We start from the raw sequence: 26,891 nt of genomic DNA, 5'->3' as shown, positions 1-26,891 counted from the left end.
ATAGACAGATGCTGTTCCTTTAAGAATGTAAGGTGGGTGAGCCCCCTCACTGACGCACGCTTGGTATGCAAACATAAATTTAGCAACAACGTGTTCTCAGACACAAAACTCTTGGAAGCAACTATGAAGTGTCATGTCATGACAAACATTTTTACATTTGCATTGTGACAGAGGAAGAAACGGATGGTCGCTGAGATTTGCTTGTTCATGGTCAAATAATAGATTTGCCCACATTACAGTTTGAATCCGCTTCATCCTCTTTCAGTTATCAGTCTTTTTTTAATAAAAAGTGACATTTGGAAATGGCAAGCTTTATCTTCGAGGCACTGGGATTTTTTTGCACGTCTCTTCTGCTCTGCAAGGTAAGACCGAAAGATCTGAATCTGTTTTTTGAGCATCTCTGAAAGGTTTGGTTTTGTTGAAAGCGTTCTATGACATGCTTTGTAAATGAAAGGTATTAAAAATAAACAGGTAAAACACAAAAAAGAAATGTTCAACAGATTTACATTATGTAAACTCTATACAGATGTTTTTGCATTAACCTGTTGCAGATGTTTTTGCAAGTACTGATGTTTTTTTTTAGTAAGCGGCTTAACTTTGAAAATCCATAATTACCATGTACTCTTACTGCACAGTCCTTAGTTCGCACTTGTCAGTGTTTAAAATTTAATTCCACTTGCTATGTTCTGGTAAATGACTATTGTGCTTATTGCTGTAGATGATTTAGTTGTCTAACCTCAACTATCGACAGCTGCAACCAGGAGACTGCTATTTATGTTCAAGAAGTCTTATTAGATGAGATGCTGAAGAGAGTACAGAACTATTCTACTGGATGTACAGTATCTGTTACTGTCTTCTAGAGTTTGTATAATATGTTTCAGATTTTTAATATAAAAACCAAGGACTTTGGTGAAAGGGGCAAAGTCAGTGTTTTATTTTTAGACCGATTTAGGTTTCACATATTGAATTGAATTCCATTTTTTTGCATTAACTAAGCCAGTTGCTTTTTTACTGTTTATTTAGGCTGGAATGGAAGGCCAACCTGTAGCGTAATTAGATTCTCAAGGTTGTTTAATTTCGGTGCGCCTTACAAGAAATGTTTGATAGCCTTCCCAAATATGCAGTGATATTACATTTTATTGGGAAGTGCTCAAAAAACAACGCATCGCCGGTGTGAAGCTGGTTGCCATTCATCTGCTGTGTGCAGAATGAAAACTGCTTCGCACAGTGGAACTGACAGAGTACTTCTTCGTCCACCGCGCGAGTGGACATGGATATCGCTATTTTTTTTTTGCCGGGTGGAGATTATGAGGCCAGTCTTGTGCGGATATCATTGATGTAAAGCGTTTCCGTGAGTGCGGGCAGGAGCCAGTTACCTCTAGCAATTACGTCAGATAGGCAAAGGTGTCTGTGTCCACTGAGCCCGTGGGGAATTGACATGTCGGAACACCTAGCACTGTCAAGCTCCGCCGTGCAGGTGTGGTGAAAGCTCATTAGCTCAGGTGTAGGAGTGTGGTACAGCGCTCCTTAGAGCTCTTTTAAACCGTGGTTAATGAAGAAAACCAGTTGGATTTATTTGTGCAGTTTTTCCTTATCATTTTAAAGTGATTTTTTAAAACTTTTTTTTGGTGGGATTAGATGTTTGACCACCATCATTTACTGTATATCTCAATTGCCTTGAATGTGTACAGGGTGTTAGAACCTGTTTCCGAGTGCTTTACCCTTTATTTAACACATTTTTTTCTTACTCATTTGCTCATGTTAGGGACACGGATGTAATCTTGTCGTGTTATACTTATTTCTGGAACTTGAATGGCAGGGTAGTTATTTTACATAGATTTGTGTTTTACGTTGGTGTTTAAAGAGGAGTAGCCTTGGCAGTTATTTTTCATGCCCCTACTGAGTCTGTGATTTATTGCTCTAACCAGTGTATCTTGGAGCTGAAGCAGCAAAACTAAAGACAGATGTGCTGAGAAAGGTGTTAACAGGTTGTTGGTCCATTTTGTACCATGATACCAGAGTGAAGATACTAGAGGTTAGTCTCACTGACTCAGCCAGCTCTACTCAGCTCTACTCAGACATTGTCTGGTGATCTCTCATTGAAGTGGCACAGCTTGGGGATGAACTTGTGTTGAGAACTCCTTATCTGATAAGTCTTTCAGGTGTTCAGTTAAATTATTTTGCACATCAGTTCTTTGTTGAATAAAAACAGTCTGTTACACTTCCAATTTAATTTATTTGGTCAATAGTAATTAATGAAAAGACTCACCCATTGTTACTGTCATTAATAAGGGCAAATGTTCTATTTAGATCACCCACTATAAGTTTTTGTAATTCAGAGAAAGCTGCACAAGATGTTCATTGTACTTTCAGTAGTTGTTGTAAAAGTGTTTACTCTGTATCTTGAGTATTGACAATGGCTGTGGTATTAATTTCTTTTCACTGTGCTGAATCCTGACAGTCAAGGAAATTGGTACAAATTTGGATACATTCCAGTTGTATAAATTGCTTGATATGGAGATGCTGTGCTTGCTTGTGAGAGAAGATGGCAGTCAGGCCCACACACTTCTATTCCAAACTAGTCAAAGAGGTAGTCAAAAGAAGGGCTCAGAATTCTCAAGAAAGTTTTTAAATAAAGCTGTTTGTATTGCCCTGCTACAAAATAAGGAAATATCAATAATGTTATATAGAGTAAACACTTCGTTAAAACTGTAGCTGTTCCAAATAAAATCAGCAATATAGTCTATTATAATAAAATAGACTAATACAGAAATATAGTGTACAATAGTTAGTGCAATGAAGATTGCAAGAGCAGCTCTATATGATAACAGAAGTCATCTACAATGGCTGTCTTGTGTGAGAATTTAGAATGCTGTATTCCAGGCTTCATTTGAGGTACAGTACAGTATATCAACTGTCCTGATCAGTTTTTGAAAACTGGGAAGCATTTTAACTTTTCAGGTGGGCATATTTCTTCCAAACTTTAATGTAAATTGCAGTTCAAGACTTTACATATATTTGAGATATTATTTTGCTCTGTAACTGATACTGAACTAAGATTACTATCCTCTACGCAAGTTGTGTGGCCCAAGCTGCTTTCAGTCATTCACATCCCTGGTCTTATCAACCACAGGCTTTCAAGTTTATGTGGGTATTTAACATCAATATTTTTATCTTCTAAACAGAAATGGCTCTGAATGTCTGCATTTCTTTAATGCATATATAGAGCATTGTTGTAATTTGAAATATTCCTACACAGAGTGAAAAAAAGTGTTGTTTGCTGACTGATCTTTTGAGAGTAGGGCTCAAGGCAAGAGTTGTTTTTCTCTGTTTCCCTAGATTTCAGCATACAGCAGTACCATGCATGCCGAGATATTGTGATTCTCTGTGGGGCTGTATAAATGTGAACTCTCAGTTTGCAAAGACAAGCCTACTCCTTCCCATCGTAAAGAGTGCAGCAGAGCCCTGTTGTCTGTTTTTTCCTCAATTCACAGTGAAGCTTTCACACTTTCCAGCCCTCATTTGCAGCATCCATTGTGCTACAGCTTCGAATTCAGCCTGTGCTGTAACTGGAGAAGCCCCTGAAAGAGACTCACCAACCTGCCACACTATGAAATCATCAAGCAAAATTAGATAAAACATCAGGTTAAGAAATGCCGAGGGTGACCTTTGATTATACATTGAAATTGTTTGGTTTCTTCAGTAGATGATGACTGTTGTTCTTGTAATTCCAGTTTATTTTGTTTAAACATGTGACTAAGTCCCTCTTGTAAAATTTGTAACCTTGGAAATTTAATTCGTTCACTACCAAATACGTATATACAAATACACATGTGACTTGCATGGTTAGTTAGGCAACATAAACGTGAGTAGCATTTGTGTTATTATTACTTTGGCAGAGTTATTTATCCTAAGGAACTTTAAAGGAGTACAGTTTATGCAGCAGCATAAAAGCAGTAATATTATACTGTAGATAATAGGTTATCATGTATATTATGTTACAATATGGGCACTGATGAGTTCAGTCTTTAACTTGCTTAGATGGTGATATCCACAATGACCATGTAGACAATTGTATCCAGAAAGCTCCCATAATATTTTTTCTACCATAATTAAAAATAATGTTATAGCCTTCTTTTTGTGTCAGAGAGGGAATATCTAAGCTGGGAGCTCAATAGCTTTTTTCTTCTGAATCTCCATGATCTCTTGTGGAGCTGCTGGTCCTTTAACAGCTGGAGGTCTAAAGAATCACCATTTTGAATATGAAACGCTAAGATGATAAGCAGTGTTGAAAAATAACTAGAAGATCATCACGCAATCTTTAACTGATTTGTGTCATAACCTAAGATTACAAGTTGGTTGTGTGTGATGTGAGTTTAAGTTTCTCAGAGCTGGAGTTTAGCTGAGCTGGAAGGTGTACAATTTGGAATCTGAAGGGCCATTGTAAAAGGAGAAGCAGTATGTCAACGTGAAATGTCACAAAAACACTCTCCTTTTTTCAGTGAGGTTTTAATGAGCTTCTTCTCCCACCATTATGGGGAAACTCCCATTTCAGAAAATGCTTCAGATTTAGCCCATTTTGAAGTTTTCAGTTTGCTTTAAATGTCCATTCGGTGTCACAGATTCCTTTCATTCAGTTTCAAGTAAGAAGAGTCAATGGAGGGAAAACATTGCTTTCCTATCCGAGAAAAAAACCTGAAGAGCCCATTGCTAGAAACTTTAATGGCCCACAAGGAATGAATGGAGGCCCTTTTGTCAGCAGTATAATGGCATTTCTAAATGATTCTTTAAAGATCCTGTTTAGCAACAAACAACATGCCCCTCTTTAGTGTGTAATGCAAAGCAAATCCCTTCAAATGAGCTCCGTTTCAGAAAGTGACTGAATAGTAATTTGTGGAACAGAGGCAGTAGACATGCTTGAGTTAAAAAGGATCTCAACATTTTAACAAGTAATGAGCTGAAAGAGGTTAATATGGGGTTAATTAGAGGAGAATACAATATATAACTGGGTTTACAGGGCTCATGTGATGTAGTAGATATTATCTTATGCCATGAATTTCTTACATCATGTTTAAAACAGAAAAGCAGCCCTATTCTAATGGTTTTTTTTTGCAAAAGAAGCTATTTCACTAAAATGTTCTGCTGATAAAGCTTATTTTGCGGACATATTAGCTTAAGGTGAATTCTCAGTGTGTGCAAATATAATGCTGTGTAATTTCCTTCTAATTCTGCAGCGGCATTTTTTCCAAAGTAGTATGCATGAGGAAAATCAAGGGTGTGGGGAACACAATTAATTTTTGGCTATTTGTTTTAAAAGATATTGGATTTTGCCTCAGTCTGCATCCTGTTCCTATTAGGTACATGGATAAGTGCCATTACTGTCGTCATGCCTGAAACATGCAGAGATGTACACCACAAATATGCACCTTGTGTGCTGTGCATTGAATACCATCTGTACTTAACATTGTCTCCAATCCTCAATTATGCTCAGGCATAGTGTATGTGTTCTAGCACCATATTAAGATGTTGAATACTTGTACAAGATAAACATGGTCATTTCATAGCTGTAATGTGTCTCCAGAGAAACATCTGCAGACAGAACTGTACGTTTGTCATCAGCAGACGACACTGTGCCTTGATGAAGCAGTCATGTGCCTGTCTGGTCACAACACTCACCTGTACTTGCTTTGGTGAAGGACGCTCTCTGATGAAAGATTCCCTGTTCACTTGTCTCAGGAAGAAAATTTGTAATGTTCAGGTTGGATCCAAGCTATTTCAAGTATAAAGCCCCTTTTAGGATTTGTTTTAAATGAGAAATTCAGCAGGCCTGCCACCAGGAAATTCAGATTACAGGAAAATTCTGTGTTACAGCGGCTTCTGGGAAAGAATTGGGTTGGCACATTAAAAGGATAATGACTGATGTTAAAATTATTGACTTATTCTCACCACTCATGTCTTGAGAAAAATAAAATTATTTTTTAAATGACAAGACAGGCTTTGGGTTTAGTTGGGATATATCACCCTGTCCCTAATGTTAATTTGAGATAGCTTTAAATTATCAGAAGTTGAACGTCACTCCCATAATGACCGAAGAGCTATCAGGTTCATTTGTGGTCTACAAAACTGTATGTTGTGAGCAAGACAATTGTTAATAGCATCAGAGATGTGAAATCTCCCTGTAGAATATTTGTTTTCTAGTCTGATTAAGTTGTTTATAAATATAGGAGTCAAGTTAACAAAATAACCTACAGTAGTGCCTATATAAAAACAACACATCCTTTCCAAAGTAACACATTTGGTGGTCTAACAGCCTGAAATCAAGAGACATGAAATCAGAATTTATGTTACTTTTACTTACACAGTGTAACACAGAATGTCCATGTAAAAAAAACAAATGCTCAGACATTCTGAAAAATAATTACAAATGAAAACTTTGGAAAGGGTGTGTAAACTTTCTGTGTGTAGACAGTGCCTATAGTATATAGTATGTAGTATGTATGCCAATCTCTGTAACCAGAAGTAGTAGCAGCAGTTGTGTACTTTAAAAAGAAAATTGTACATGTCACAGTTTATACTGTAAATTACCTTATGCATTTTTGTTGTGAGATAATCTGTCTGTTTTGTGATAAACAGCTTTTGGTGTTTTTAGATTAACCACAATTGCAATACCTTTTGACAATATGTCCGTAATACATTTTATTCATATTATATTACACTTGATCGAATTATTAAAGACAAGAAATTTAAATTTCTGATGAGTGTGCTGTATCTGCTAATGATCAGTAGATGGCGCTGCAACAGCAGAACGTAATCAAGAAAAAAACTGAAACCTTTCAACGATGGAAGATGTGTGAATCTTTGACCTGTGCAGAGAAACGGTTCAGAAACTGTCCATATTCATATTTTATATTATTCAGTGTAGATATTGTGGTTAAGACCTCATCACAGTAAAGTGTAATCTCTACAGGACATCAACAAAATTTTCCAGCTCCAGCTCTGAAATGATTTTGTTCTCCAGTTTGTAATTGTGTGGCGATGCAGAGTGGAACACGTTTAGGCGATAAATCTCTAATGATAAATGATTGCCCTCACCAGCCTTAGAAAATTCTGGACATGACTTGTATCTCTCTTTCTGGTTTTGTTGGCATGGGATGTTCCAAGTGGTCATGTTTCCTTCCACCTCCCACATCTAAATGGTGTCTCTAAATTGTGTGCTTGTGCTCGTGTTGAAATGGAATGGCGTCCTGGCCAGGGGATCGTGCTTCTCTGGTCACCGTGCCTCCAGAAGAGGCTCTGGGCTGCCTTGACCCTTACTTACAAGGAATTATCTGCTTTCTAAGAAAGGATGGATATGCCTTTATTTCTAAAAACATAGTACTTTGACACCCATTTAAATATTAAGAAGGCTAAATGAAGCAAGTGGACAGAGAGAGAGAACTAAAGCCAAAATAAGTTTTTCTCTCCAGGACTTAGTAAATAGTTCGATGTCGATGTGCTGGCTGTTCTGAAAGCTGTCTCCGGTAAGACCAAAATAATGCTCCAACAAGCTAAGTCTGATGTTTGATGTTCTAGAGGAAACCACACTGAGAACATCTCTCTAGGAAGAAAGTTATGAAAGCATAGGATTATGCTTTTAGTTAAGAGTTAGAAGGGCTTAATCTCGCATAGTGTTTTCTACATGAAAGTTCTTTCTGTAGAAATAACTTTCTAGAGTGTGTGTCAGACGACATTCTGCCTTGTTGAAGGTGGTTGTTAAAAAGGAGATATACAGTAAACTGAGGAAGAAGATCTATGGTGAAAGATAAGATCTCTTTATTAGCCATATACAGTACAATTTCTTGCATTAGGAATTAGTCTTTTCACATACCCCAGCTTGCACTCAATGAGACACAGACACACAGACAGAGAGAGAAGCAAGGGGTTAGAGCACAGGGTCAGCCATTGTACAGCACACCTGGAGGGGTTGGGGTTAAGGGCTTTGCTCTGGGGCCCAACAGAGTAGGATTCCTCTACCAGCCGCCAGATTTGAACCGGCAACCTTCCAGCCACAGGTGCAGATCCTTAGCCACAGTGCCACCGCTCCGCCCAAAATGTGATATAAATGAATTTTTTGGTCCGTTAATTTTTTTTGCTAAAACATTTGTGTGATTGTATTATGAAGTAGATTTGTATGTCTCTATAGGCTGATAATACATTCAGTTAGTGGGATATTTCCTATCAAAACATGGTGATCCACAAGCTAATGTCTTGTTCTGTAAACATCATATATTCACTACACATACAATTAGGACTGTTAGCTAGCTAGTTATATACAGTATATAGGCAGTATCATGAGGAAATTTCATAGAAAGTGGAGTCTAGAACTTTTTATTGTTCTGTGTGTAGTTGCTGTTTCCTATTGGATAGGTTCAAGAGGAATTAACTCCTATATATAGATATAGGATGATGTACTTCTTAATGAGTATGTTAAAGTTTACTCTTTTGTACAAGTCAACATTGTTTTCCAAGTACTGTTTTATAATGCTTGCTTGCAGGGAGGTCATTGCTCTTACAGGAGCCTGTGTAAATCTCCCCTTCAGAAAAAAAACACTTACAGTATTAGTCTGGTTCCAATTACTGTTGATCTCAAGCCATATCAGGACATTAAACTCTTGGTCACTGAGAAGAAGGGACATTCATGTCCCTGAAAATGTATTGACTTAGACAACATAGGTTCTCTGATCTCACTGTGTTTTTTACAGAAATAGTTAGAATAATATATATTTTCCTTTCAAGAGGAAGGAAGGTTTTTTAGTTGATGTAAAAAACAGATAATAAGTTGATTTTGTCTTTAAACTGATCATCACTTTGCATTTGTATACTGAATGCAAATTATACATTTTAAAACATTTTGGTGTGAAATTGCCTGTTCTGTCAGCTAATAATTCATTCAATCAATAAGTTTCTAGGTACAGTACCAAAGCACACTTAAGTATTAAAAAAACCATCTTGGTACAAGTTAAAACGTTCCAGATTTTTCTGCAAAGCTTCTGTTCAATCTTTCGGAAGACGAAAAGTCAGAAAGTCCTGAAGTTTGTGTATTTTAAACAGTGACATCATTAGCCAACAGAGTTTAAAAAAAGAAGTGTCACATTTTTGTACTTTGCTCATCGCCAGACCAGATAAGGCAGTTTTGAGTTTCGAAGATTCTGAGCACTATTTTTAAACACCATGCTGCCTTGTGCTTTCAAAGTCAACATTAAAAGCAATTACACTTCCAGGCCTGTTTTCTGTGACATGTTCCACTCATTTTTTTGCTTCCATCCAGAATCACACTGGATAGCCTGTAGTCACTGGTTTTAGTTAACAACCCTGTTTGCATCACTAATGCTTGGTATGCTGCATGAAAGATGTTTGGCATTTACATACTGGAAAAAACACTTGACATTTAACATTTCTCTTTTTTCTCACTTCAATTGGATTAAAGCATTAAAGGAGCCTATTGTTTAACTAGTCTGATTTGTCAGACTGATGCCAATGGCTTCAATAGCTGGAATAGTTTAAATACTAGCAAAAGTACTCAGTAACTGATGTCCTTCATTTTGATGGTTGTTGCTGACATATGGCTCATGTCAGAATTGAACAAGGAGCCTTCTTCTGTGAGGCTATTAAAAAGCTTTGTTGACAGATGATGAGTGGATTCTGTAGACAAGTACTTTAAGGGCTGCCATGCCACATGGAATGGAATACATGTGAGTTCTTGTCAGTGTAACAGTTTAAAATGACATTTTTACTCAAGTGTAAGAGATGTACTGTATATGCATTACTGTGAAGGGGGATAGATTGTTGAAGTAATACTATACAATTTAAAATGAACAAGTTGAATGTTTAAAATCTGAGTCAGCTATATTTATTTTTTTGATTTAGGGGCTAATTTAATTTTGAAATTGCTAGCTAGCTCTCTGTTTATTTTTTGCTTGACAGCTATCCAACATTCGCATTTCAAATAAAAATCGAGGTACTTGCATCCTCGGGTCCGTGTTTCAGCACTGGTCCTGAAAAGATCTACTGGATTGATTTTTGGCAAAATCTTTGAGGATTTCAAATGTCTGGATCAAGTCGTTTTGAGACCCATCAAGCTGCAACCTGGAGCATCATCATCATCTAAAAACTTTCAAATTGTGCTTGTGAACATTATTCCTGCATTTGAAAGTGTGCCTGTGCCAGTACCCATTCACACCAGCAGAGATGGTTGAGAGATTTTGCAAAGTATGGACGTTCGTTGTGTAGTTTTCTTTCCCATTTCAGAGTTCATATAGGATAAAGGTGTTGTACTAATGTCCACCCAATTTTTGAACCACTATTTCCAGGGTTTTTACTGGGTTGTGGAGAAGCTGGAGTCTACTCCAGCAAGCAGTGGACGCAAGGCAGGAGACATCCTGGATGGGATGCCGGTCCATCACAGGGCAAACACACAGATACAAACATAGACACACTCACACCAGGGCCAATTTTACAGAAGCCAATTAGCCTGCCAGCATGTCTTTGGACTGTGCGAGGAAACCACAGCACTTATAGGAAACCCACGTGTTCAGTGGGAGGAGGGGGGGAACATACAAACTCCACACAGATAGCATCCTAGGAACCGCACCCAGAGCCCCAGGGCTGCGAAGCAAAAATACTGAACACTGCACCACCACGCCTCCTGTTCTACTAACTTGAATCTCTCATTGTTAACGTACTGAAACAATGATGAGTAAGCTTGGTGTTAAGAGAGCTACAGTCCTTTATTTATTCTAAATGTCTTTTAAAATCTGTAATAACTGAGAAATTGAGAATTCTGGCAAAACAGCGACCAGGAGGCCTTGTGGTCCCTGAGGACAAGCATAGCTGCTATGCTATGCTTTTTAATGCTCTTGGATGTGTACTTCTCATTCTTGGATAACTTAGCGAAGAAAAGCTTAAGAGGTTTTTAACTGAGCATAATGGCCTTTTTCTTTGAATTCTGCAGTCTTAAACGTGAACTTAAAACGTGGTTGTGTGTTTTTGATTACAAATATGTATTCACATTATCCCTTCGGCTCCACTGTTATTGTAATGGTAAACAAATGGAAATGAGGCATAAATTCTAAGCTTTACATCCCCCAAAACACTGTAATTTTCTTAAAATGTCATTTCTTTTTAGCCAGTCATGAAAGAATACTGTTTGTAAAGAGTTGCTACTGAAGAAAAGTATATTTTAAAACAAAACTATTAACATAGCAAGATTTATAGCCAAAGAGACTGACATTTGCACCCATTTATGTAGCTGAGTGTTTTCAAGGCCCAGAGAATGTTTGTGAACCCCCTAGGTTGGTCTGGATTCTTGTATATTTTAGATGTAAAATGTAATTAGATTTTCATGGAAGTCCCAAAGATAAATAATGAAGATAGCAAATGGTTAAACAAAAAGACATAAACATATTTGGATTATTTAATTAACAAAATAATGCAACAGTAAATATGGTAATATAAATAGGTATATGAAACCTTAGAAGCAATGACTTCAGTTAGAAGTTTACAGCAACTGGTTTTCAGTCTGGTTGCAATAACAATTCAATTGGGTTTGGGTCTAGACTTTTACTTGGTCAATCCAAAATATGAAATTTCTTCTACTTCCGGATTTCTGTTGTAGATCTGCTCATGTGTTTAAGATCATTGTCTTGCTGTATGGCCCACTTTTGGCACAGCTTCAGTTGATGAATGGATGACAAGTACATACTCTTCTAGAATTTTCTGACACAATGCCAGCTTCATGGTTTCATTAATAATGGCAAGCAGTTCCAGTGCTGAGGCCCCAAACCATGATGCACCCACCGCCATGCGTGATAGTCAGGACGATGCTCTTCTGTTGTAAGGTAGTGTGTGAGGTTTGACCAACAAAACATTTCTTGTTGTTGCAAAAAAGATAAACTTTTGACACATCTCTCCAGAACATTCTTTCCTACTATTGTGGATCATTTCAAGTGCTCTCTGGCAAACATGAGATGCCACAGTGAGAGAGGTCAGCTGATCCTTAAACGTTATTCAGGGGTTGTTTGTAAATTCCTGGATGATTATTCGGGTTTTCTCTTGGAGAGATCCTGAAGTATGACTTGTCCTAGGTAGAGTCATCCAGTGGACAGACGAAGGGACAAATGTTGTAACTCCCCCCAAATTGATGTAAATCAGCCACTCTTTTGCTCAGGACCTCTGAAATCTCTTTTTTAGTGCTGTGGTGTTTCCAATAACTTCTATAGTGAAGACCGAATTCCCAAAGTTTCTGACCATAATATGAAATAGCGCTGCCGAAACATAATCCTTGTTTACTTCTTACCCAGTTATTTAACCGTCTGTTTCTAATTACTCCCTTAAAAGTTTGGCATTTTGGATTACTCAAGGGTCAAACAGCAGTGCTCCACCCAGGAGCTACTGCTGCTGCCTTCAACAACAGTACCAAAAACGACAGGTTCATCAGGACCTCATCATTCCAGAGAAGACAAACAGTTTAATGTTTCTCTTTTGTAAACAATACCATTGTGGGACATTACACAGTTAAACATATATCCCTTCATGACAGTGTCTTAAAACCTCAGCATTAACTAACATTTTGTAAACCAAAGGACTAACTTGAAAAGCAAATACCAGGACCACAGCCTTTGAGAAAGTTGTCACCTTCAACACAATTTTTCTCCAAATTATATACTGTACTGTATGTATAGATACAGATTGTATTGATGAAATAGATTCGTTCGGAACCCACATATATTACAAAACTCAAAACTTTTATAAAACACGAACAAACTAATACCAAGGAGTTAGCTCAAATTTAATCTCATACAAGTCATAAACCATAATTTCCCTGAAATATGAAACTGTACTTGATGTGTTGAAAAACTACTGAAAAACTTTTTAATACATATAAGATTACAGTTCAACTTCAGAAATATTTGGCAGTGAATCCTGTGATCTGAAGAAACGATGCTTCTCTTTTGACAGCGTTTTGAAAGCTGATATTAAGTTTCTGTGGCTGCCACCTGACAGTTCAAAAAGGAGCATTTCCAATGTAGTGTAACATATCACCTGGAGGGCTGGAATTTTTAATTAGTTAATAATGCCAAAGTGTCTGACTTGAGCTTGGAAAACACGACAGCCTGGTTAAGTTTAATCCTCGGTTCTGTCTCGCGTTGGCAGTCCTTCCAGACAGGAGAATGGCTCATGTAAGGTGATTGCCTGACAGTGGCCTTGGTTACAGCCGTGTATACTGCCAGCAGAAGCCAGGAGGCATTCCACTCATAGCTCTGCAATCACACTCCAGTCCTCAAGCGAAAAGAGGCAGCTGAGTTTGTTTCGTCCATGTGGACTAGTACCTTGAGAGGGAAAATTTATAGCAAAACATTGTACTTTTGTCCTAAGCCTAACCCTAAATGTATGTATTGTGTAACCCAGTGTCCCTCCCCTTGTATATTTAGGAATTCCGCTTCATATTATTATTGATTGTTTTTCATCTTAAATATGCATTAGTCAGGAAAACTAGGACCAGGATCCTCCACTTCCATTGTCTTAGCAATGCCATCTTTATTTTAAGGATCTCATTGGCTTGTCTCCTCCTCTCCTGAAGTGTGTCCTGGCATTCTTAAGGACTTGCAACAGGGAAAACTGTGAAAGGAAAATTCTCTCCCTCAATCCTCACATTAATAAATTAAAAGCAAATTAGGCTTTGGTTCATTCCAGAAACAACATTGTGTGTGTAGTTCAGTTGTTGCTTGACAAATACATTTACCCATACGTACAGTATGCCTTTATATCTAAAACAATTCAGTTTTTCATTTTTTTCTTCAACTTTTCACATGGTTTACCTCCACGTTCAGCCTCATGGATGGTACTTTAATCATATTAAAAACTCAAAATTGGTACACTTTGCCTTTATAGCGGTTTGATGAGAAAAGTGTTTGAATGTGGATGAAAATGTAAAGTAAAGTATACAAAATGAGGAACACTAATCTTAAAGAGGCTTGTTATGAAAAAGACTTTGTTAACACTTTGTGGGGAAGTAATGAAAAATGTCATATAGTTAAAAGCGTAGAACTATAGGGATATACAGTGCAGTAGTAAGTGTTCATTTAGAATATTCTGCATATGTCTGGTGACTATGTTACAAAAAATAGATTACTACTCTGTGCAAACAGATATATTAAAGAGCTTAAAGAAAAAAAAAACTACACTGACAGGCTACCTCTTTACAATCACCAATGAACTGGAGAACACAAGTGGAAGTTACATGGAAGTGCATTTACAACAGAATACAGGAGGCACATCTTTACACAAAGGGTTGTGGGAGACTGGAACAAGCTGCACAGCCATGCTATTAAAGTCAATAACGTAACTGCCAAACTAAATGTTATGTTCTTGTGTAAAGGGATAAACTGACTAACAAACTGACAGCAAACATAAGCAGAACTGGTTGGAGACTTGTTTTCCAATCACTGGTATTTAAACATGCATTAGGTAAAGTGCTTAGAAAATGGGTGGTATATAAAAAACCTTAAAATGAGCTAAATTGTGTTTCACCATTAGAGCCTTTAATTGACAGCATTTTACATGACCAGCCTTTCCACATACTTACATGAAATGTTCTGCAAAGTGATATGATTCACTTGCAATTTAGCCCTTTCAGTCTAACACATTGGGAAACCATATACCAATGCAATTAATCTGCATGCCGTGAGTCTTAAGGAAAGGCGTCCACAGGATTGATCTGTCAAAAAAAAGTTTTAAAGAATGCTTCTTTTCTGACAGCACTTTTCAGTACCTCAGATAAATACAGTCGGGCTGGCTGAGGGAAGCAGTTTCTATCAGATAAGATGTTTCTTAACATTCCAGCTTATTATAAGGGTATTATAAGACTCTTATTTTAATATAGTTAGCTTGCAATCTGATCTTTCTCCTGCTTTGAAAGATAGTGCCACATCCTTTCTCATTTGACATTCTTTTTGTCCTGAATTAAGGAAGTCATGAGATGAACACTGCATCTTTCCTGCTTGTCTGTTATCAGGCTTCCTTGACAGATTGATACAGAGGTCCAAGAGAACTCCTGACATGTGTTTCAGATAACTGCTGGCAGCCTGAATCCTCTCTATTTAAAAGGCTCCATGCTCTTTGAAAATAATGAGAAAATATAATATTTTTGAGAATAAGGGGATTTACTGTACAAACAAATTGCAGGACCAATGAATTCAAAAGCACCAGTAAAAACTGACATGCAGGCTGGGACATTTAAACTTACATTGTACACTTCCTTTCATGGTGTGGGCAGAAGGTAAATGGCATGCTGATATTTACTGCATCTACTGTATGCATTGGTGAAGTTTTTTTATTTTGTGGCTCTTAAGTGTAATGGTAATGAAGAATATTACTGCATATTAATGAAGGAGTACGTTTTTATCTGTTGGGAACATGGCTGCCTTTGTCTTTTGAATTAAAGTACAGAATGCATGCAGAGAGGTACAGTATCTGGTCCCCTTATTATTTAGATGATTAGGAAACTGTCAATACTGAAATGCCTTTCAGCCTTCTCTGTAATTTATCTTCACCTTGTTTGTACTTATTAGCATATTAGCATTTTGTTTTTTTTCCTTGCAGTAGAATAGAATTAACCTTGGCTTTATAACTCCATAACTCTTTATGAATGGACAGGTTTTTAAATTGCCCCTTAAATTAAAAGGAATTAGTGTGTAATGAAAGCATCATCACTTTGTTAAATCCATATTTATGGTGTCTTAATTACTAGAGGGTAGCCGTACATGAGTATGAAAAATATTATTGGAAAGGAATATACCTATTTATATTTTTGTAATTTTCCTTGTGTTTTAAATTTACCCATACTTTATATTGTGATAGTCCATCTGCCCATGAAAATATGCATGCATGTCCATGAAAATATGCATGCTTGTTTGCACACAACCCATTCTAACTAGCAATTCTGATCCACAGTTTCTGGATCTGATCTTTGGAAGGAATTCTACCCGCCAGTGTTTGTACAACACAGAGCAATCCAAATAGTTTAAATAGAGTGGCGTCAGAAATGAACATTTTAGACATTGGTCGTTTTCAATGACTGCGGTTAAAGATGCTGGATTAGAAACCTGGTTTGTCTCAAAGCATTTTGGAATTATGGGGTCAGATGGCAAAGCTAATCTGAGCTGCATTATTGATGTACAAAAGTGGGCAGCAGGGCTGTATAATAATGGCAGAAAACATATGCTCTCATTTTAATTTATACCTTACTGTATATATATATACCTGACTCAATAAAATCTTACACTGTATGATTTTCTCAAGCAATGAGAAAGAAAAGAGCATGGCAAGCTGAATCCTCACTTGAGGGGTTCTGATGAGTGTCCGTTTGGAATTCTTTTATCTGCAAACCAACGATGAATGTTTTGATTAACTTAATAAATGACATACATAGTGGAAAAAATAGCATTTTCACATCAACTGCAGAGAACAAATTTGAGAAATATTGGTCTAGATGGGTTAAGTACAGTTGAGATACAGAATAACTGAAACTTGAATTAAGAATGTACATTTACGTACAGTTCCTTTCTCCCCCTCCATAATCATAAAAAACATATCCATCTTACGTATTTTAAATGTACACAGTTTGATAAGAACCGAGTAAAATAACTAATATAGATAGGAAAGAGATAAGAATAGACTATAGATTAAGTGGCTGTGCGTCATGTATACAGTATTTGCAAATTCGTATGGTAAAAGGATGGTTGTGTAATGTAATTGATACTTAAAATGCTTTTGTCTGTTCTCTAAAATATACAGTAACTAAAAAAAAAAACTTTTTGTGCATGTCTTTTCACCTGCTCAACTGTTATGTACTGAGCTGTGGTATTCTCTACAACAGAAAAGGTTTTACATGAGGAGTTCTGAAATAGCTGAATTCCGAGCGGGGCAGTAATTCCTGTAATGACTGAGCTTGTTAAAGATGTTTGAAGAGGGCTGGTAAGGGAGGTGTCTAGACCTGCTCATTCTGAGAATGTTTTGAATGGAGTTGCATTGCACTGACAATGATTACCAGCTAATGACAGAAGGTACCACATAGGGCCTGTTTGAGGGTGCTCTGCCTTAGCAAGTATTGATAACCTCCACCCTTTGTGGGCAGACCTTCACAGGCTGACTTTTAGTTCTTGGAAGAAAGAGTCACTTTTTGAGAGGAGAAAGCATGAAGATGTTCAACGTGTGAGAATTCTATAGGTTTAAAAAATGGATTAACTTGGTGGCAATGAAAACTAATGTTTATTGAGACCTAGTGCAATTGTAAACTGTTAACGTCACAACATTTCTGTTCCTTCCTATCCTTTTTTGTGACTATTTAGACTTGTCTGTTTTTTAATCAATCCCTAAGGTAGTTCATTTCTCTTTTTTAGAGCTACTTTATGTCCTGAACTTCATGTGATTCCCATTTATGCTAGAAAGAATTTGTTATAAAATGATACTTGCTTTTTCTACATTAAATACTGTAATCTTGCTTTGTTTTAGAAGGTGCTGTAGTTGTGACATATTGCTAATTCTTTCATTTCAATTTTAATGTTATCAATTAATATTATTGTACCATTATTTGATACTCATACCACATAATTTATTTACAGAATTCTTTTAGAGAACAGACAAAAAAAACAGAACAGAAAAGCATACTGCATTTTTATAAAATTACTATGTAAATATGGATTGATTGGGTTAACCATATTATTCATTAACATATGAAGTTATTTGTACTTATATTATTACTTTGCCAGTTGAGACACTTTAAATAATTAGGTGAAGTAATTGCTATATTGTTAAAAAGTCAGTATGGAAACACAGCTAGATTTTAATCAGCCTGAATGTCCGACATCTCAATTTGCCCTGGGGTTGATGTTGTTTCTAACTGAAAGGGATGTTAGGAACTTTGTGCCACAAAGCCCTTGCAGATCAGTCGTAGCGTTGAAAATGTGAAATGCCAACACTATTGATGCAGTGGAGTTCAAATTCAGTTCTCAAGTCAATTAAGGATGGGGCAACCTTCCTGTCTGTGTGCTGTAGCTGTTCTTTATTCTTTGAGCTGTCAGACATATCATATGAGTCATATCATCAGAAACCATTACTGACTGCTTGAAAGCCTTTCTTTCACTGTGCTCCAATTTGAAAAGAAAAATACTCAGAAAAAAAACCCCAGAAAAACAGTAGATATATTTTTGTAATGAGTCAACTAAATGAAGGGTGCTTACTTTGGGAGAAAAAATCAAGAAGAAGCACTAAGCCATTACCCCCCAACTTTGATTCACAACTTTGAAAAATGGGGTTCTTGCGTGGGCAAATCTGCTGTTCAGTAGGCGCAGAGGGATACATAGTGTGCTGTAAATGCTAAGCTCATTAGAAAGATCACGAATGAGAGGAGGTCACTCAGCCCCTCTCATTACTCCAAGAAGCTCATCCTCTCCCTTCTTGAAAGAGTCCAGGGTATCAGCTCCAACAGCATGGCTGAGTTGTATATTACCTTTTGGGTACCGAGGAGCCTTCTGTTCTTGGTGTTCAGAGCCCTTCCACAAGTTCTTCTGATACAGTAGGCAGGTCATTTCCATATCCGAGCCACTTCGGCTCATCAGTCCAGAGCTATACTGGTTGCCATGGTGTTAGGTGGACAAGAGGACACATGACTCCCCACCCTGCAAGGGACATCACCAGATATAGTATATGTTGCTAAAATTTCAGTACTTGTCTCTTTTTTACTTTGTCCTTTTAAATAATAAATGGTTACTGAATTCTGTTGATCATTTTCCTTTCACATTATTGATAGACCTTAACCCACTTCTCTTTTACCCTCCCTCATAAGAGGCCGTGTGTTATTCTAGTAACGCATGGCCTCTGACGATGGTGTTGCCAATCAGCTTTGGCTAAGTTTTATTTACTCTAGCACTGTGTGTGCCGCTGTATTTCACCAGATAAGCTGTGCAGTTCAAGAGCAAGGTGCACCTTTTTGTGTCAGCTGTTGTACATAGACTCCCTGGCCAGGTGGAAGACATGATCTCTTATACACCCAGGGTGTGTGATGTCATCCATCATGTTGGGCTCTTGCAATGGTGGTACCGTAGTTGCCATAGCAACACCTGCCAACTTGCTCCTTTCTCCTTGGGGAAAAAAAAACATTCTAATTGGCCATTAGTCCTTAGTCCCATGGTGTCCTCATGCAGTCGCAGAATGGGAGAATACAATGAGAGTCAACGCTGTCTTGCTGTAACAATGACCAGTGACCAGAATAGCTAATGGACAGTAAAGAATGCATCAGGAGCAACAGAACATTACAAACACATGACTGTTTTGACGACAGTCAAAAGACTGCGGGACAGAGGGACACAGCACTTTACATTCTCTTACAGTGCAAGGGCCAATGCCCACTATATTCCCAGTATTCAGGCTTTAATGTGGTTTATAAAAGGCAATGCCTGCATTTTGGCATTTGGAAGCTGTTACAATTACCTAAGAGAAATTTGTCATAAATGGAGCAAAAGAAAAACCAAACTGACTCATGGAAAAAAGTCCAATTTAATGAATGTTTTAGGTGGATCAATTATAGATTTAAATAATATGGCTGGGGTGTGTTCAGCAATCAGTCTTTCACAAAGCGCTGAAGTGGCACAAACTCCCAGATAATGATTTTCAGGTGCGTACTAGTGCTCCCGCATACATTTATCAAAAACAAATATGACAGTTCATCGTAAATTACTGCAGCTGAGACAGCCTGTGTGAATTATACCAGACCAAAGTCTCATACTCATTCCAGCACTTATTATTATTGTCTGGTACTGAACCCTTGTGACTATGAGGTGTTTTTTTTTCTGTCTAATTTGCTGTTTCATCTTTACATATACATCTTTGGCTCTGGTTGATTTTCCCACCTATTTTAATATCTTCCACCTTTCCCATCTGCCCTAGTCAGTCCCTGTATTTGTTTTTCCGACCACGCTAATCTGTGGAATACGCCTCAACCGTGTGAGCTGGCTTGGGAAATCTAATATAGAAGTGACCCAGGTTCAGGCTTGAATTGCTGGGTTACATTTCCTGCCTGTCGCTTCCTGCAGGCCCCTCCCTGCCATTATACAATTTGAGTAATATTTCTCGCTGCACATGTGCACACCCTTGTGTTTTTATGTGCCGAATGCCTATAAATGTCAATGGCAAGGAGCTGAGTGTTGCAGGGAAGACCTCAGAGGGCGATTGGTTCTTTTTTTGCAGGAGAAGAAATGTTATTAACCCTGGCTATGGACACATTTGGTCTGCTTTGTCTGACAATTTACTGTATAATACAGTAAAATGATATTTACCCTAAATTCCTTGAGCACTGGAACTGTATCACAAAATGTTGCTACCACACCTGGTACCACAGTCACTTTACATGAGACAAATGATTACTGCAGTATCAACATGCCTTATAGCCACGTTTCCTACATCTCAACATTTAGCTCTGTTTTACATTTCTTGAGTTGAAGGCCTTTTAGTTTACACTCTAGAGAAATCCTTAAGCCGGCTCAATACATACAGTTATATGTATGGTTGAAAATTCAAGCTGAGCAGCATAGTAAAAATTGTTTTACACTTTCATAGCAAAGTAACTGATAACTAGAGGTCATGGCTGGTCGCCTCTCTTTATTAGATAAAAAAATCAGAAATCCATTAGACGTCACAATAGGATGTGCTGAACTGCAATGTACTTGGTTTGGTTTTTCTAGAGCACATTTTTGTCTCCCCAGATTTTAGCATGAAGCTGAGACCAGTGACTGACAGGTTTGTCCTGCTGATTCTATTCTGTTTTGGTTTTTTTTGTGCTTTTAAAGGACATGGGTTGGAAATGTGGCCAGGGCATGGAGCTTGCTGAAAAGGTCTCCATTGTCTGTCCTCACAAATGGAGAAATTCCACCTCATTCCTCCTGGTCTTCCTGATCGTTCTCGTGGGAAGCTGTGAACCAGTGCTGTTCTTTCTCTCAGCAGGATGCTGAGATGAAGGGCATCTTTAGATAAGGCTTCTGCATTGCTCTCTGAAACTGTGGTCTTTTCATACTCTTAAAAAGAAGCGTTGCTTTTTCCCTACTAATAACTGAAATCAGTTCTACTGTTTTTGCTTTCACTTCAAGGAAAATATGTTCACAGCTGGTTTTGAGAGCAGTATGTACTCACAGATAATTAAAATTATTTGCAGCATCAGGATGGAAAGATGGAAAAGGGAATTCAGTCATTTTTCTTTTTGCTTTTGTTCTCCTAAAACAGAGCATAGCTGAATAAAACAGGCGGTTGTTCCACTACTTCATATCATTATTATGCTTACACTAGCATTTAGTGGGGAATAATTACTGCAGTTAATGGTTTCCCTAGTGCTATTATAATTAAGAAATATTGTGTAACTTGAATGATATGCTGTAGTTTTGTAAGTTATGCATTTGTTGAATGAATATACCTCATAAGTGAATCTTTGTTTTTGGTAACTCCAAGCACTTCACTGTAACTCATTATACAATAAGACAAGAAAAAGCAAAGAACAAGAGTTACATGTTATAGCAAAGGAACAAGTAATAGGTTTATTCCATGAGGGCTCACACCTGAAGAAGGCTCCACGGCCAAAACGTTGCGTTTTCTTTCTTCTCTTTTCAGCATGGAATAAACCTATTACTTGTTCCTTTGCAGCCTACGCATGCTGATGCAGCTACCCACCTGAACTACTACATGTTATAGCAGAGGACTTTAGGACAAAGGACTAAGTCCATTAGGACTTAGGGATTATTTCATGAGTCACCAATATTAAAAAGAATCGTGCATAGAACTTTCAAACCACAAATACAAAATTCACTTTAATTTTCCAGCATGAGTAAGATCTTCAAAATTGTAAATGATGTAGAAAACCTTGCTGGGGCCTCCATTTCTGTTTAAATCTATACCATTAGAATTGGAATCAGTTTGACGTGAGATGTTGACCTCAACAAATTTAGTTTTGTCTCCTAATTATTAGCATGTGATCCATCAAAAAATAATGTAATCTTTCTTTTCCACTGAAATTTCTATTTTGACTCCTTCATTTTTGGATTTGTTAGTTTTATTAATTCCGTTGTTGCAGTGGGTACTTTCATGGTTGTATTACAGTAGGTGTTTCAAGGAGCAGTTTGATTAGATCTTTGCATCAGATAGCTACTGTACTTACTACCAAATGGACTTGACTGGCCAAATAGTCTCCTCTTGTAACTGTTTCTTACGTTCCTTGAAAAAAAATCTAAATTTAAGGGGTTGTTATTTGTGGAAAATATCAAAAATTCCTTTCCACCAGCAGCTCGGAGTGTCTCTGTCAATGCATCTACGGAATGCTGCTACAAAATATTGTTGACTTTCATTGCTCTGCAGATTTCATGGTTGTGGATGATTACTACAGTAAATGGTTAACAAGTCAGAGAAAGAAGAGGAAGTCATGGTCTTAATAGAGTCCCACTTGAAGAAGTTCAAGTTCACAATGTCATGCTGTTTTTCTGATCCTGGGTTGTGTGATGAATAAATCAGTTTGCAAAGAAGACATCTAGAATTCAGCATTACCAGTACTGTTCAGCTAGGTTTTCAGTTCAGAAGTGCCTCCCTGCAGCCTCTTACTGGACTTTGATTTCCCAAGCAGACAAGTTAGATCTGATTGCTCAACGTTTTGAGTAAATGCAGATATGTAATCCTAAAGTCTTGACCTGCTGAGAATTCCAAATTCAACTTTTAAAATTTATATTTATATAACCTTAGATTGTTGGAGTCAGTTTTACATGAGACTTTGAAAGGAAAAGAAGAATGGAGACAGGAGAGGGGATTTTTCAGGCCATTCTTTCCCTATTTTTTACTTACAAAAACAAAATTGTGCAACTTTATATCAAGCTTCTTTGTAACCAAGTAGAAAGCAAGGTTTTCATTACCTTTCTTTATTTATTCTGCCAGAAAGCTATACCTTTCTGTGCTGAAGTGTTCTTGAAAATGTGTCATTTCCAACTAAGACACTATTTTCTCTAGGTGTCGCTTTTTATTATGTTTCAAGAGAAAATGTAGCAACAATCACAAATGATTTGAGCATTGCTGATTCCTCATCTGAACACTTGTTTCAGCACAGAACCTTCCTCTCTCAGTGCTCACCGTGAACTTTTTTAATCTTAGCTTTGATCTCTCATCTTGTTAAATTTAGTTTTATGTTTCTTTTCCATTCGGTATATTGAGGCAGTTTTTTCATAAACAAAACTATATGAAAATATAGATTGCTTGACTGAATCTACATAGATTATAATAATTATATTAATAATTGCTAACACTTATATAGTGACTCCCCTCCACCACCACCAATGTGCTACCCCCACCTGGATGATACGACAGCAGCCATAGTGCACCAGTACACTCCCCACACACCAGCTATCAGTGGGGAGGAGAACTGAGTGATGAATTGGCTTGGGTGATTTTTTCACATGAAAAACTTAACAGATGTGAAGAATCAAAATATATATATACTGTGTGTCTTTTGTCACCATTGTTTGGTGTTCTTTTAAAATATTTCCAATGTCTATGATGTTAAGTGAAGGATTTATAGATACCAAAGCTCAGCATTTTAAAACTTGTATAACATTTGTATTTCATAACAGTAGTATAGTAGTAATTCACTAGAAATGCTAAAGATAATAAAGAGCTGTGTGAATTTTATTTCTTTAACTGGATCTTCAGGAAAAAAGATAGATGGCTCATACATTGAAGAATATTGTGATGATGTGTACTGAGGCGTGTGAAACGGGCTCTCCATATCTGGGAGAGAACCTGAGCATTTAGAAAAATGTGTTCATTAGGGTTCTTTTAAATCTAAACAAATGTGTAGTTAAGCAAATAATCATCATTACATATGAAAATACATCAGGAAAGTCACAGAAACACAAGGAGGTTATGTTCTTAAATAGGTCCCACTTGCTAATACTCATGTTCAAAATGACTTGCTGTTTTTCTGATCCTGGCTAGTCTTGTTTGTTATTTCATACTGAGAATTCCCTGTTAAAGAATTCATTCTTCAGTCCAGAAACTTACCTGGTGTGAAGCTGTATGCTCTCTGACCTATAATTCCTTCTTTCCTGCCTTCCTCTCTTGAAGATTATCAGAATGCTTGCTACAGCTCAGACTGCCTGTACACCTGTGTGAAACATTACATTTACCTTGGTCTTCCAGGTAATGTCAACCTTTTTGTGTCAGTTTATTTTTAATCCTAAAAGGAAAATTAAGAAGTTTCAGACTAATCCCATATGTACCCACATCTAAGTAAAATGTGGTGTATTTCCAATTTGGTTTTTGCACAGTAACTTTGTCAATGCTGATATGCTCCTTAAGACAAACTTGCTCTTTGTTTATCTTGTTTCATGAATATAGGGTCACCAAATATTGTTCTGCTTTCATAAGCTTTCATTAAAATAGCTAATTACTATCCCATCTAAATTACAACCATAGACTGAGTTCAACCAGTTGCATATTGTCTGTAGGTTTTTCTCTGTTCCCATGGTAAAGGTCATCTGCCCAACATCAACAGCTTTGTATTTGATCAACAGACCCTCTTAGGATTTCCTTTGAAAAGAGCTTCTTAGTTGGCTTTACATTGTTCTTGACTTGACTTCGAGTAACATTGCTCAGCTGAACATATAGTTGTTTGTTCTCTGTAAGATGTTCATTGGTCATAGAAGTAGTTTGAATAGGTTCAATGGGAGGGTGATTATGACTTATCAGATTGAAATGTAAGATGTCTCTACCATTTCTCTGGTAAGGATTACAGTGGCAAGTATCATTAAAAGCTTAATTAATCGGCATTTTATCTCATCTTTTATGGTTATCAACTGATTTAAGTCTTTCCTCACAAAAATGGGTAGTATTACAAAATAAAATGCTTGGGAAAAACAAAAAGAACAATTATTTTTCTTCGTGAGTTTTCTCAGTGATCAGAACCTAGAGCTATTTGTTATTCTCAATAAGAGTGGCATTTCATATGCACTGAACCAAAAATGTAGTAAAAATATGAAATTCTATCTGAACCTTGTTAAGTAGTTTGTTCAAATAAAATGTCTTCAGTTTTGGTTTTGTCTGAGGAGAATTCACCTTAAAATGCAGTAATATAGAATATATTATATAGAGTTTTGTTTATTTATTAATCTGCAAAGAATATATAGAATTTTGTTTCTTTATTCATCTGCAAAGATTCACTAGGATTCTTCTGTAGTTTGACTTTGGTGTCTTCTGTCATCTTGTATCATATTGTCTTTCTTACTGAGATCCATTTCAATTTTATAGGTGTTATTAAAATTGTCCTACAAATTATTATGAAGCGTAATATCATCTAAATCAACCAATTGACTTAATTCTCATTATAGATGTTTTGTGGGGATGTATATTTTCTTGTCTTCGTAGAAAACCTCCTTTCTTGGGGAATATGATATCTAAGACATATGAAAGACCTGTGCAGATTTTTTTCTTTCCACTTAGAAAGTTAGTTGTTGAAGATTCTCATTCTGGTTTCATCAAGTGCAGCAAAACATATCAGTCTTTAGTGAAGAGGGTTACCAGCATATGTGAGATAAGACCTCTTGAGTGGCTCATCAGTAAGGTCAGTCTCAACTGCAGGTGGGCCATAATTTGCTGCCAGATCTGTTCAAGCCTACATCCCTACTGGCCGACTACAGTAGGGAATTTTCAACAGGGTGGAGCACAGGTTTTTGAACAGTACAACTGACTCTCTTTAAAATTGGAAAATTGGTATATTATACTCTGGGCCTATTTCCATTTTTAAATCAAACCACTGTTGTTGTTGTCAGCGTGTACCTTAATATTTTACAGTTGTGGTTTTTCCACACAGTTTATCTATCCATCCATTTTCTCACCAATTTATCCAACACGGGGTTGTGAGGGAACAGGTGTGTCTCATTTCATGGCACTGATTATTCTGATTTTGTTTATTTCTTGGATTATTTATATGGCTGTGTTTCGTATCCATGTGTTACCTGTTGTGGATCCACAGTTATCTTGTTCTGTCTGTTTCACCATCTTGTGCCAGGTTACAGAACCTGCTGCCTCACACTGTTAGTCAGGTGGGACCTGGGATGGGACTTGGAGTGTTTAGCCTGGCTTAGGTGGGGTGACAGAGAGTTTGTTTTGTTGTATTGTTTGGGTTATTCTCCTATACTTTTTTTCTTACCAGTAAAGGTGTGCACTAGTTTCATAGTGTCTTGCGTTTCCATGACCTGACTGACCATCATTCTCTGTGATCAGGTCACAGCAGGATACACCAAGGGACCCAACAGAAACCCATGCAAAAACAGGAAGAACATACAAACTCCTCGCAGTCAGGACCTCTGGAATTGAACACAGGGCCCCAGCACTGCAGGGCATTAATGCTAACCACTGCGTCATCGTGCCTTCCCAAAGCAGTTTATCTAAGAATGAAGACCTTTGAGGATTGGGTGGGAGATGAGTACAGTTGCAATGGATGATGGGATGACTATTAATTAGCTCATTGTCCAATTGTAGTGCTATATTCGAAAGAACTGGAATTTGAATCACAGGTCAAAGTTAGCTGACGACCTCTTATTAGGCCAAAAAAGCTACCAGTATTGGAGTTAATTAATATCCATATATATAATGCATTGCAATATACAATATTTACTGACCTATTTATGCAACATACTGTATGGTTGTATGATTTTTGTGATTTTTGTTTCTGCATTAGAAATGGTTATGAATATGCGGTCTGTGTTATAACTTGCAGTTTTCATTAGTCCCCTGTAATGATATGAATTTAGAATGTTTCCACACTTTACTTA

General features: G+C 37.2%; 1 protein-coding gene across 1 annotated transcript in view; it reads left to right on the top strand.

The window, feature by feature from the left end:
• The first annotated feature begins 295 nt into the window (after positions 1 to 295).
• The window catches only part of LOC148840962 (ADAMTS-like protein 1), a 209,111-nt gene continuing 182,515 nt past the window's right edge, over positions 296 to 26,891 (top strand). The window contains exon 1 of the mRNA XM_088910463.1: positions 296 to 362. Coding sequence (XP_088766589.1) covers positions 303 to 362 — 60 coding nt within the window. The 5' untranslated portion in view covers positions 296 to 302. The remainder of the gene's footprint in view (positions 363 to 26,891) is intronic.

This window comes from Atractosteus spatula, chromosome 1 (assembly GCF_055471065.1).
Source record: "Atractosteus spatula isolate fAtrSpa1 chromosome 1, fAtrSpa1.hap1, whole genome shotgun sequence".
Taxonomy (NCBI): Eukaryota; Metazoa; Chordata; class Actinopteri; order Semionotiformes; family Lepisosteidae; genus Atractosteus; species Atractosteus spatula.
The sequence above is the reverse complement of the archived record's forward strand: the minus strand, read 5'-3'. Positions and strand labels throughout refer to the sequence as shown.